General features: G+C 34.1%; 2 protein-coding genes across 5 annotated transcripts in view; one reads left to right on the top strand and one right to left on the bottom strand.

The window, feature by feature from the left end:
• The window catches only part of LOC119080676 (protein spire), a 49,814-nt gene continuing 35,693 nt past the window's right edge, over positions 1-14,121 (top strand). Inside the window, exon 1 of one of the 2 annotated variants that reach the window (XM_037189109.1) lies at positions 1-1,099. In XM_037189109.1, the coding sequence (XP_037045004.1) occupies positions 727-1,099 (373 nt within the window). In that variant the 5' untranslated portion in view covers positions 1-726. The remainder of the gene's footprint in view (positions 1,100-14,121) is intronic. The other variant, XM_037189108.1, reaches the window with a different exon arrangement.
• On the bottom strand, positions 11,123-13,250 carry LOC119080763. 3 transcript variants are annotated; one of them, XM_037189326.1, is made up of 3 exons: positions 12,528-13,250; positions 12,449-12,461; positions 11,123-12,175 (listed from the first exon to the last, which is right to left on the bottom strand). In XM_037189326.1, exon 3 carries the CDS (start codon positions 12,168-12,170, stop codon positions 11,364-11,366), a length of 807 nt encoding a protein of 268 aa, XP_037045221.1. In that variant the 5' UTR covers positions 12,171-12,175; positions 12,449-12,461; positions 12,528-13,250; the 3' UTR covers positions 11,123-11,363. The 3 variants fall into 3 exon arrangements, with proteins under 3 accessions (XP_037045221.1, XP_037045220.1, XP_037045219.1); XM_037189325.1 differs by having other exon boundaries at positions 11,123-11,262; positions 11,321-13,250; XM_037189324.1 differs by having other exon boundaries at positions 11,123-12,918; positions 12,977-13,250.

The following is a 14,121-nucleotide window of genomic DNA, read 5'->3' as shown; positions in this document are numbered from 1 at the left end:
CGAATCGAATGTCAAACGCACACGTTGAACGTGTCTGTTATATCTGATTAAATTATTTTCCTCTTTTGAAATTGAAACAATTTTTTTATATTTTGTTCTGTTCTCAATTGTCTGCCTGTGTTCAAGACATATCAGTATGAAATCATCGAGTAATGTGTTCGGTTAAAAGCGACCAGATAAGCCAAAGTTTTGGTAGAAATTTCTAATTGTAATTATTGTGTTCAAGTGGGTGAGCGGTCAATCACAAACAACTTTTTTTTAGAAGAATTATTAGTTAAATTGTAATCAACTAATCACTGTTTGCAAATTTACTTTTTAATTGGTTTTTTAACGGCCACCACCAATTTTTTTTTGTCACTGTCGTGTTGTTATGTTGTTGAAGTAAAATGTGAATTTAAACTCGGAAGTTAAACCGAAAATTTTATGAAAGAAAAATCAAGTTGAAATCGCTGTGTGATCGGGGTAAATTATTACCAAGGCCTCTTATAAATGGCATAGAATATAGTGATCCACTAAATTGTTTGTTTTGTACGTCAAAGAAGTAAAAGTTTGTGTCAATAATAAAACCGAAAAAATATTGGGGAGGGTGAAGATAATTCTGTCAAAATTATTTAATGAAATGTGTAAAATACTCCGTGAACCGAAACCACTAAACGCGACATTTTTTTCACATTTGTTTCGCGGATAATTTTTTTTTGTTCAAATTCCCCACACACTAACGAAATCATGGCCGACACATGCACAGCAAAATCAAACTCAAATCGTCATTCTACAAACAATGACGTAACACCAACAAAACGACTACCCCAACACAAAGTGGAGCCAAGCACATCGTCGGGTGAAAAAGTGGGTGGTAGTTCATCGATCGACTGTTGTACGGATCCGTATAGTTGTATGACATTGTACGATATTCTAAAGTCCTTCAATGCTCCGGTTTCGGAAGAACAGATGTGGGCGTTGATTTACCAATCTGTGAAATTGTACCGGGATGCCTTACAGCATAGTGATTATAGTTTTAAGGATTTGAGAGCGCCTGCATCAACACACAATTTAAATATACACAAGGATGGCAGTGTTCATATCAGCTTTGGTTCGAATGGTGAGTCCTGTTTTTCGTTTTCATTTTTAATTGTTAAAGGGAAATCGATGGGAAAAAGGGAAGAAAGGTCATGGTCATCGCTATATATACCCACGTCAATGATGTTGTTTTTCAAGAATTTCGTTTGCGATTTGAACTATTTTAAAACAATATGAAATATTGAAGAGCAGTTTGTGCATCATCTGAACTTTAAGTGTATTCGGAAGGGTGACAATCCTTCCATTTGCTTTTTTTTTAACTTGGATCGAAAATTTAGGACATGTTTATCTATGTCGCGTACTGCATGTGAATGGAGCTATGAACTATTGTAGTCATATTATTGCTGTGTGATACAACCTTTGCTCATTTGACAAATTATTACACGATTAAAGATACATTAGTATGAATCACGACTAAGACCACTTAGTATGATAACATTCTTGTTATCGGTTAATAACGTTGGAATTTCTTCAACATAAATTTTGGTACACAAAAATATTCTTCTATTGAATTATTAATCATTTCGGACTTCATTTGGTTTCTTTCACTTACGACTCACCCAATGCATAATTTCTTACCATTATTAAAGCGATTAGTTTTCACACTAGGCAAGATTGTGTCTCGTGTGCCATTATTTGCATTTTGATATAACATTTTTGAAGATGTTTCGTTCATGTTTGTGGTTGTATATAGCATAAGTAAGAAACGTAAACGTAAACCAGCTGTTTATGAAGATTGTATGTTCCATTTTTTCCATATAAATTCCAAATCTTGTACGTAAATTTCGGTACAAAAATTTATCGCCGTAATATTCTTAAGAAGGACTAAAGACCCAGTCGTTTTATCACTGTACATAAAAGCATAGCACAGCCGTAACACATACCGTGATCAATCTTTGACTCTCAACCGAATTTTTTTCGCATAAATTTCATTCAACGAAGAAGTTTGCAAATTTAATTTACATGTTGCCTGCTCTAACGGATATTATGCAATCAATGAATGGTTGAAGAATCTTTTCCTGTTACTTTTTTCTTACAAAAAACCAACGCTGCTTGGCATTATTTCTTAACTCAGTTCTTGTGTATCCAACTTTTTTTTTTCTTCTTTACAATCGATGCATTTACCATGCCGTGCATTTCATTATAAATGCTTCGTTGGCTTTAATTGCTGCAGCGATGAAATCGAAATTGCTACACATATTTTTAGAAAAGTCAATCCAGACAAGGAAAAATGTACTATTTGAAATGGAAAGAAGAAAAAATTATTTTGAAAAAAATGAGAATTCTCCAAACACAGTCGATCTTTCTCTATCGATACAAAAGTCAATCGATCAAATTAACTGTTGCAACTAAAATTCATATTCTGACCAAATTGTCTAGCCATAACTAATATTCGCTTTATGTTTCCATATTGCGCCTAAGGTCACTTCAGTTCGTCGGATATACATACTTTTTCAACCTAAAATGAAACGTATATATAAATGCTTTGTCACGAACTTTGGTTGGTGTGTCGATCGATTGCTACATTTGATAATATGGGTCAACTGTGTAATGCAGCGTTTAATAAGTACAATGGCGTTATTTTTAACAGATTGAACTATGAAGTTTGAACTCAATCATTTCTTAGTTATTCAATGGGCGAAGCTTATTCTAGCATTATTCGGCTGACTTCAGTCTTATTCTATAGATTTCGATGAAGGGCTACTATGTACTACCCAGTGTTGAGAGTTCCAATTTCGTGATATAATTGAACGTGTTAATAAAACGAATTAAGTAAGACGAGTCAAGCAAATTACGCCACTATTTTCCATATTTCATAATATCAGGGAACTTCATGATAACGATGAGCATTTTCACCGGACTATGCATATACTCTTTGTCGAATGTATTTTTATGACAAAAATAAGAAAATATTTTCAGTGTGAACAATGTACTTGAATAAAATCCATTAATTTATGATATGGAACACTTCAAGTAATTATTTGTCCGATCACAGATAAGGAGTCAGTTGTGCTAAGTAATATTACATCAAATGGACCATTGTACGTATAGTACACAGTACACAATGTGTTGTTGAGTGTATTTCGATTTGAAATGAAACTTCAAGACTTTATCTCTCATTTCTTTTGTTTATGTTTTATAATTGTTTGAAAACAAATCTTGTACTTCGTTGGCTTAACTATAAGAACCATAGTTAGAAATCATAATTGATTGTTGACGTCGTTTTGAATAACTGACAATACATTCTTTCCATACAGTGAATGAGTTTACAACCATTTTTATGAAGCTGATCTGCGACTGTTTTGCTAGGAAGAACCAAAGCTCGAATTCCAAGTTGATTTCTCCCTTCTTTTTGAAAATTTATACCGAAAGCCGATTCGTTTGTTCGCAGGTTTAGAAGGCCGCACAGAGAAACAATATAAATATTAAACAGAAGTAGGTGGCCCTCGATCTACATCAATTTATATGAGATGCATGATCACTAAACACACACCATACCTTTAATTTGAAATTAACCATAACATTATTAATGAGCGTATGTAACACTCTTGATACATTTAGGAGTCATTCAAAAAGTACATGATTTTTGGGAGGAAGGTGATCTCACAAAACTGTCCGGTCCAAACATGTTCAATCTATTCTTCTTCTCAAAGGTATGTTTATCACCGTATGCATTATTTGAATAGGCCCCTCATGGCACGTGACACATGTGCGTGGTAATAGAGGTTTCAATCTTTTTTTTTATGCGTATGCTCAGACAGTTCTAATGACAAGTTCACGGAATTTTTTTTTGTTTATCTACGTGACTGATATTTTTTATGATAAAGGTCTCGGTGAAAAATAAATTAATGAGTTTCAACACATTTTTGATTGGAAATGTGTCGCTGATGGCTGATAGTTTGTTATTTACGAAAACAGTCGGTTACGTTGACTGATTGTTTATTTGGTTGGTATCAATTCTAAGAATATTTTCTTAGGAGCAGCCAATCCGAGAAAAATGATAATGAAACACATTAACTCTGATGGTTTTTCCCGTTAGAAAGACGGTTAGAATACCCACTACCATTTTTATAAATTTAGAGAAATTATTACTCCTGAGCGAACATACCCTTTTTTCAACTATTCTAGAGACGTAGAAGTTAATCCATAAATAAAATATGCTACCAAAACCAATACATGGTCTGTTTTTGAAAAAAAAAATCTTGAAATTTTACACTTAACAAAATTAACGAATTATCACATTTTCGTTTTCAACAGTACACTGGTCGTTATACATGTGCGACAAAAATTTCGACTGGGAAAAAATTCAAAAATTGCATTCAATATAACAGATGTCAGAATCTGTGGGACTAGTAATATCAGATCCCACAAAAAACAAAAATTCGTAATTTTTCATAATTGTAATCGAACTTTCCGAAGAATAATTTCAAGAAAATAGTTACTGGCCACAACTCAGGCCAAAAAAAAATATGATTTTACTTTAAACTTCTAAGTAATTAGAGGGACAAGAAAACCTTTTTCCTTTTACAAAATTTGAAAAATGTCGATTCAGACCGTTCTCAGCTATTCTAAAGTTGTAGATTTAATCAAAAAATTGTTTCGGGTTATCACTTTAATTAACACCATAATACATTCATTCGATTGAAGAGGTGTGGGAGGTATAAAATTTATTATAGAAATTCTTTTCTTCCAGTGGTGAAGACATTATCACAATTGCCATATTAAGACATCCATATACAACCTGTTACACAATCGATACACAAAACTTTTGTCTCAATGATAAATTATTACCAAGTTTGTAAGTCTTTATAGAGCTGCACCTTCAATGTTCCAATTAAAAAACAAAAATTTTGCAGCAGAAACGGTTCTAATAATGTCGAGATTAATTTTTCTCTATTATTTACCTCTCTAAATGAATTGAATTTTATGTGTTGCAACATTGACAACGCGAATGCAAAATGGTACTATGATATACGGCTCTTCAAAACGTTGTTGTAGGTAGCACATTTTCATTCACAAAAATTCAACCATTATAAATTATTCTATTAATCACATAAAATCATAATAACAATAATCTAAGAATATTTATTATACCTCTATGCAAGCCATAGATTGCATAACACGTTAATTTCAGCCGACTGAATCATTTTACATGAAATTCGTTCGTTTTTCCATTACGGACGAACGAAAATTTGTATATGTTGCATTACAAGTGCATAATCGTCTAAACAAGCATGAATGCATCGCATGCAATGCGATAAATAAGAAATTTATACCGTAAAAACGAGCCTTACCTCAAATTATGCAGATGAAAAATGCAAAAAAGAAAATATTAAAATTCATTCAATCAATTACTAAACTTTAATTACATTACGTTGTGTCACATACGAGTTCAATGATTTCGTTTGGATTAGTTTGTTTCGGTTCATTTTATTAATTTCGATTGCATTTAGTTTTTCGAAATTATAGGCATGCATGATATATGGTAATATTTGAATTAATGGCATGTGTGGCATGCGTACCGCGATATAGTTATAATATGTTACTTCTTTGTTACAAAGGGTCGCTTAGTGTTTGATAAGAAATCTATTTGTTTTAAAATTTCTTTTACTATGCATGCGCTCTCGACTCATAATCGAGAGGTCCCGTGTTCAAATCCGCGGCTCAACGCTTAATTATGTGATCGTTGTCGACAGAGTTGTATCTAAAATTCTCCTCCCGAGTGGGCGAGCGCCCGAAAATTGAAATCACAGAAATATTTAGTAAGCTCATACGCGAGCGACATTTTTGATCTATGGTCAAGCTTTTTCATAAATCTTATCACGCTCGTTTGATTCAGAATTTAAGTTGTAAGATGCGCCTAGCGATTGTGAATGCTGAAAAAATTATAATACTTTTTCTCAAACAAGAGTAACTATCGTCAATCTCCAGTCCTTGAATGCGCCCGCGCCATATCACTTCTACCGTTTACACACTATTCAGATTTTTTTTTCCCGAAATATAATGATCAGGACTTACGTGGGATTCTTTAAAAATAAATAAATAGAAAGGGTTGCTATTTATATGATGTCTGTCGTCTTTCATTAATAAAAGAAATAAGAATTCAGATTATTTGTTAAAGTTGAAAAAAAGTGATAAATATGAGTCATAAACTGGCGGTCTCAAAACCATCTCAGGGTGGGCGGAGCTCACCTCAAACTAGTACCTAGATGTGGCTCTGGTTGTCTATAACAGATCACTAGATGTTTCTGAACGATTCTTCCCGGTTCTTCATGAAGCATTTTAAACTCATAAAAGTGACAGAACACACTTTTTTTTCTTTTAGGAAGTGTTTTGATAATATGTTCATCAGACCATTAATACAGTTCCAAAAGTACACGTTTATTCATTTATTTAGTTTTTAGGTCGAAAAACTAGGAGAAAACATTGGTTTTTTTCTGAGTTTTTACAATTTATTTCGATAAAAGGAGTACAGTTACGCACTGTTACCAAAACTAATTAAATATACGTAACCGAAATGATGTGCACCGATTTTAAAGCACCTGAGAACCAAAATGTAGATGTAGATGATACAAATTGTGTAACAAAAATAATTTGTATCATCATGACGAGTATGTACAGAAATATTACCATTGTGCCCTTTAATGTCGGCATGATTATAGATTTACTAACTTGATTAACGATTGAAAAAAAAATGTAATTTCCGAGTGGAAGATCCAAGCGTAAATTGATTTGATTATTACGCCGGCTTATAAGAAAATGAGTATAGAACTGAACAAGTGGATGATGATTGTTCTGGAAGATTGAGTTATTAACGATACAAAGTATTGTGAATGTGATGAGTATATATAGCTTGTGTAATTTCAAAGTGAAAAGAATCGGGTGCGGAATAGCACAGTCCGGAAATCAAAATGGAGATGAGAATTTCTTTCTGGTTGCATGTAGTCTCTATATGTTTTTACGGTCCACATATTGCGATTCAGTGATTGATTGACTTGTAAAGGGAGAAATGTGTGCATTTTAGATGGGTATGGTATGGGTCTATATTATACAACACAATACCTGTAAATTTATCTAACGAAACAACTCAATTACCGTAACGAATGAATATTTCATTCAAATTGTAATTTTATACTCATTGATACATATGGTAATTAGACGTAAACAGCGTTTTTGATTGTTTAAAAATTTAAGGCTTTCCTCTTCCGGTTATATATATTTGCAGATATATATAAATCAATGTCAACGCTGTACTATGGATTGTAATAATTTCGTTGACATAAAAATGTAATTTAATAAACTGAAACAGTGATATATGCACGGTCTAGTTCAAGGTAAGTGAATGTAAATTACTAAAAAAAACATCGTCACAGTAAAACATTGTCCGGTATCGTCTGGGTCGTGTTTTCGTACTAATTTTGAATTAGGTTGGACAGGGTTGGATGGGTTTTACAGTTAATGTTTCGATACATTGTGATTCATTTACTTAGTAGGAGATGGAAGAGGGAACGCATATCCGGACGAGGAGTTTAACAGACCAGCAAGAAAATAATGTTGGCTTCTGGTATGTAAATCTAGAATTTCCGTAGAACAATTTGAAAACTTTTCCTGCTCATACGATTCTAACGGATCTGATCGGCAAAGGCTCGCCACTCCAATTTTGTATTTCAAATGTTTTTGGATAATCTGGGATTGCCGAAGAGTACATTATTTGCGAGTCATTTTAAAGATTTTAACCTGTCACAGACGGCAAGCATATCAAGAGTCTTAACTATATGATCTATTACTTCATTTGATTGCAGATTTTCAGAGATTGATTTCAGAAATCTTTTACTTCATTTGTTTTGACCATGCTTTCTGCTATATAAGACCTTATCAGTCAGTAACAGGTTAAAGAAAAAATGGACTTTGTAACCGCTGATAACGTTTCATGACGATCTCACTACATAGAAAAAAAATATCTGTCAACTACAGAAAACTATTGCCATTGAACAAATTTAAATTTACTGAAAATCCAACCACAATTAGCGGTAATTAATACGCTCATTTACGATTAAAATTCAAAAGTTGCAAAATGCACGAATTTACTACAATATGAGTACTAAATTTGTGACCTAACACTCAACACAAACCAATTGTAACACCGAGTATCTAATTATAACTTATCATGGTTTCGTTCAACCGCAGTAAAACTGGTCTTGTTAGTGTGCTATCGACACTCGCGTAGGTAATTAATCAAAATTTTAATTATCAATATCTACAAACTTGACAATATGATTTTCATCGCTTCCTGCGTCTTACATTCGGTGTACAATTCGTTCGTAATGGTATTACCTCTTGCAACTATTTTCAACTTTATATAAAAGCATCGGTAGCTCTATAACTCATTAACATTTATCATCCTAGCAAAAACGACCAAACTATACGAGTAAAGTATATAAATAAAAGAACTGCAGACAATTACTAGTTTTAAAACTAGTTTTAATCGATGTATTATAGCCGAGTGTGGTGATTCGCATTTTTCTTTGTCAATAAAATGCAAAATGGAAAATCACACTTTAAACTCGTATTAATATTCTAAGCAATTCAGAAACGGCTTGTCATCTTGTATGTATCGATACTATAGGATAGTTAATTGGTGAAAATATTTTCACGAGTTTTCGTGAAAATATTGTGATTTCCGGCTAAGTCTTCTTCTATTGCAAAATGAATGTTATAACAAATGATGTAAAAGATTTTGTATTGACCATGAGACAAAACGTTAATAAGAAGGAATAGATTTAACATCGCGGTATGTTTGCCTCTTCTGAAAGTTTTTGATAACTCAATAAAATATAATGTTGACGGAGAACAGCACAGTTAATTGAATTTTAGTTCGCATAATAAACTCACTGCGCCAGCCCAGCTATAAATCCGAAATAAATGGATAAACCAGTGATTATGTACTATACGTCAGCTGGCACATTGCCCAAAAAGGAACGAGTCATTCGATGTCAATGGAAAATAAATACTTTTTGATAAGTTTGGAATTTGTAGATGTTATAAGATAAGGTCGGGACATTTGATTCTGGTTTAGTTTTTGCATCGAACCCTCTTGTGTGAGTACAAAATATATCGTAAAAATTTTTATTGGAACTTTCCCAATGTGTTGTTCTTGTTTCATTTTTCGAAACTAAATCTACACGAATAGATTAGATAACAAACCATGTGCTCTATATTAGACATATAGATAACAGTGCTTATAATGAATAGGAAATAAATCATATGAGTAATCTAATTTTATTGTTGTGCTATGCGTAAATGAATATTTAAAATGAAAATTATTTATAATTATTAACTTCCATCGTTCCATCTAAACTAGCGGTTACGTAAAAATGAGTTTTGTTTCGGTTTAATTATTCAGGTATGTTATGGTTGTAATATCTGACAACAAATTTATTGAAATTAAATTTTAAATTAATAACCGCAAACTGACTGAGAGAACCAAAATAATCTACGGAAAATATTTTACATTAGCTGCGCTCACAGTATATTAGCTGCGCTATGACGACAGCAAGATTTTTGATTGGAACAGTCTTAACAAAGCGATTAGTCAATCAGTTTTTGAGCTATCTGTTCTTCGAGTAAAATTGAGGAACGATAACCATAGCCATAAGTTCGACTGATCCTGTATCTCTTTGCATATGGAATCAATAGTTAAGTGGTCATAGGGATCACATGAACGTCATTTCTATGTAGCATAACTTCTGAAATAAGTTGCATACGCGACTCTGAACTTTACAATAAATAAAATCTTTACATAAATCGGAATCTGTTGCCTTCGTTCTTCTCTTAAGAGACTTACTTGGATCCAATCCAAATTTCGGTGTTGTATGTTAACAGTGCATTGACATCTTCAACAAAATTCATCGAACCCTCGTTGAATAACCTACAAATAAACATCTTATGGTTACACTAATTAGAACTTGATATCTTAAAAAAAGCTCGTTTTCATCTAAGAAATAATTACTCGAATTCTATGTGTGTCCAAACGAAAAGTATGTTTTTTGACGCTTTCGAATATCTTCGCCATTATTATAACCGTACAAAAATTTAGTTTATTTGGAACTGATGACAATCATTATAAACTTGAAGATCATCTTCTGTAGATTACAATAAAACTTTTTCGTTGTAATTAGTTGCGTTGTTTAAGATACAATCTTGCAATTTTTGTCTTTAGCTTTTATTTTGATATTTTTGTAAATTTTTATTATACCAAAAACAAAACTGTAAATATTGAAACCAACACATTTCGGTAACTGCTACCTACCATATCTATATATCTATATACACCAGTAGATCACGAAGGTCAATAAAATAATTATTTTTGGCAAATTATTCTCGAAACTCTTTGGTGTGCAATTTTGGCACTATTGTGTAATTCAAACTTAAACAATAGATAAAAATTAGCAAGCCAAATTGTTGTTTTCGAAATCGATTAGAATCATTAAAACCCAATTGAGGTAAATTCTTCGTATCGAATCAACGATTTTTTTTTTCTTTCTTATATTTATTTATAATTGCAAAATCATCTATTTATTTTGATGAAATTGCGTGTTCTGTAACTTTAATTACTTTAAAAAGGAAATTGATCTTTAATATCCGACACCTGTTCGCAATGTTCAATTTATATTACCGCTGAAGGCACTGAAGCATAGATTTTTTTCATACTTAAATTTTGGACATTCGGCATTTGGATTTAACCTTTGCATGACATTTATTCAGTCAAAGAGCCGAGAGGAAAACCTCTTACATTATCGCTAATACTAATCAAGTGATTAACAAGGTAAAGACTAGGTTGATCGTCGCAAGTTAGTTACTAATCTCCTTAAATCAACAAGGAATAACTAGAAATCACAATTTTCGATTAATCAAAATGGTTACATTCTCTCGCAAAAAGCGTTCAAATGAAACTGTCAGTCCTGTGGATAATTGTTCAATGCTTCAGTGAAATCTGAGTCACTTCATTCGCAAAGCTTCATGCTGCCAATACGAGGCAATATCGGTGTTGATTCCACGGGGAAGAGACTGTCGATATTTGTGTCTTGTTAATCAGGGTGAAGCCAGGGGAATTGAGTGAGCAGTCAAGCGGTCATCATACAAACGATTTATTGCAAAAATGGGCTTGATGAAAGCTACAAAATTCTGAATTCCACGAAATTAGGTTATGTACACAGTACACAGCTAAACTATGAAAACTTACATATTGTGTTTGACTACACTTTGACAACTATGCGACACATAATCTACTTTACAGACGGAATTCTCCGGCTATGATTCGATACGAAATAACTATTATGTATGGCTGGCTGCGTGATCGATGATTTGTTCGACGAATTGTTGTTCGCGTTCGCCCCGTTCAATAGAAATTTCCGAATGAATCCCTTATGGGTCGTGAATTCAGCGTGACGTTGGTTTATATTTGATGTGTCATCTGTGATGAACAAGCTGGTGCCATCTGCACACTGTAGCTGGCAGTAACACTCCCCCCTGCTAAGGTTTCTCGGGTGGTGAAGCTTAGCATCTTCTAAATCTGCCAGCTTGGTTACCCAACTCCTGTGTCCACCCAATGATATGTAGTTCAAACTTAGCTGTTGCATGCTGGTCGTGGAACGTATTTGATATGTCAAATTTGGATGAAACTTTCGCTGTCCTTTCATATTTGAGAACAGCTGTCGTAGTCGTTGAAGAATTGGTGTCGGTGCGGCTGCTATTGTCGTGATGTGTTTCGTCATGGGAATGTTCGGCGCATTCGTTACGGCCGCTTGCTGAGAATTTCTCGTAGACCGACGATGCATTGACCCATATTTGTGAAAACACTCGTGACTGGTTGCCGGCTTATATTCGACGTCGATTTCGTACTCGTATCGTTGGTCATTGATCCACGATTGGCACGAATCGATGAAATTATGTGATTGTCGGACGATAACCATGCCCGAAATCCAATGGTATGAAATATCCTGACTGAAGGACGATAAACTTGGTCGACGAGCCTCAATTGGCGCGAACCCATGAGAATTCCTTCGTCGGACAATGAACGTGACTGATGTCATTGCGGCTGTCGCCATTGTGATGCGTTTAGTCTTGAGAATATTCGGTGCATTCGTTACGGCTGTTTGTTGTGAGCTTTTCACAGACCGTTGTTGCGTTGACATTGACCCAGACTGATTGTGACGATTGGTCGCCGGCTTATAGTTGACATCAAACTCGTATCCGTGATGAGCTGTATTGGCCACCGATGAAATTTTGATCGACGGACGATAAATGTGCCTGAATTTCACTGGGAATTTATTTGATTGAAGTCGATGAGCCGTAATGGGCACAAGCCGACGAAATCCTTTGATAGAGGTTTTTCCTTTTACTTCGATTATCGGACGATAAACATGCCCAGCATCCAGCGAAATCTCTGATTGACGGACGATAAACGTGTCCGAAGTCCAACTGATGTTCTTTCACTCGATTATCGGACGATAAACATGCCCGAGATCCAGCGAAAACTATTGATGTACGATTTATGGGCGATAAACGTGCCAGATGTCCAATTGATGGTGATTTGGATCCTTGTCCTTCCACCAGCGAAACCAATGGGATGAAAGTTCGCACTTTGTAATTGTGCGGAACCACGTGTATCCCACCAACGAAGCCAAAATATAATTTTGTAGTGTTGATTCCACGGGGAAGAGACTGTCGATATTTGTGTCTTGTTAATCAGGGTGAAGCCAGGGGAATTGAGTGAGCAGTCAAGCGGTCATCATACAAACGATTTATTGCAAAAATGGGCTTGATGAAAGCTACAAAATTCTGAATTCCACGAAATTAGGTTATGTACACAGTACACAGCTAAACTATGAAAACTTACATATTGTGTTTGACTACACTTTGACAACTATGCGACACATAATCTACTTTACAGACGGAATTCTCCGGCTATGATTCGATACGAAATAACTATTATGTATGGCTGGCTGCGTGATCGATGATTTGTTCGACGAATTGTTGTTCGCGTTCGCCCCGTTCAATAGAAATTTCCGAATGAATCCCTTATGGGTCGTGAATTCAGCGTGACGTTGGTTTATATTTGATGTGTCATCTGTGATGAACAAGCTGGTGCCATCTGCACACTGTAGCTGGCAGTAACAATCGGTTCTTATAGTTTCTCGTATTAATCCACTGATGTTGAAGTATCTCTCTGAACAGTGAATCTACGAACCCAATTTTCCTATTTTTGAAGGAAATATTAAATCGTATTATTAAAACTTATTAGCAGTTTTGATGGTTTGTGTGGAAAAGCAGCTGAAGCAAATTCATGCTGAAATTTCACTGTCCTTAAAGGGTTTCTGTAAAAAAATATCAGCCAAAATACGATACTAGACACTCTAACTTCAGTTTAGTATCTAAATCTCTTTATAAGAGAAAGGTAGCCAGAATTAGCGAGAGTGAGTTTACTGTCACATGCGTACGTGTAACAGCTTCAGCCGTATAAACAGTTTTGATTGAATGTGTGGATCAGGTGAAAATCAGTTGAAGCAAATTTATGCTGAAATTTCACTGCCTCTGACATCCATCACAAATAGTTTTGAATAAAAAAGAGATTAGTTTGTTTCCAGTTTGACCATCTTTAAGAATGCAAATTAAAGCAAACTGTTGACTTTTCTTAGACCTGGAGCTGAACATCTGTGATCGTTCTTGCAGTTTAGAATTTTTGTAAAAATTTATCACTAGAAATATAACAAAAACGGACAAGTATATTAATTTCAGCGAAGAATCGGTGGCACTCAACTCCTATTAGCGATAAATCGTAAATTTTGGTAATCTTTAATCTGTTTTGGAGAGTTAAAAATTTTTGTTTCGAAAAACTACTAAATTTCTCAAAAATTTCAAAAGTTTAAAATATTACATCAAACGACTTCAAAAATACAACAACTTCAATTTTCAACCGCTGACAACAAGCAATTAAAAATTGTACCTTGTTAGCTGTGATGACTTCCAAAAGTTTAATAAAAA

This window comes from Bradysia coprophila, unplaced genomic scaffold, assembly GCF_014529535.1.
Source record: "Bradysia coprophila strain Holo2 unplaced genomic scaffold, BU_Bcop_v1 contig_350, whole genome shotgun sequence".
Lineage (NCBI taxonomy): Eukaryota > Metazoa > Arthropoda > Insecta > Diptera > Sciaridae > Bradysia > Bradysia coprophila.
This window is presented reverse-complemented; position numbering and strand designations above follow the sequence as displayed.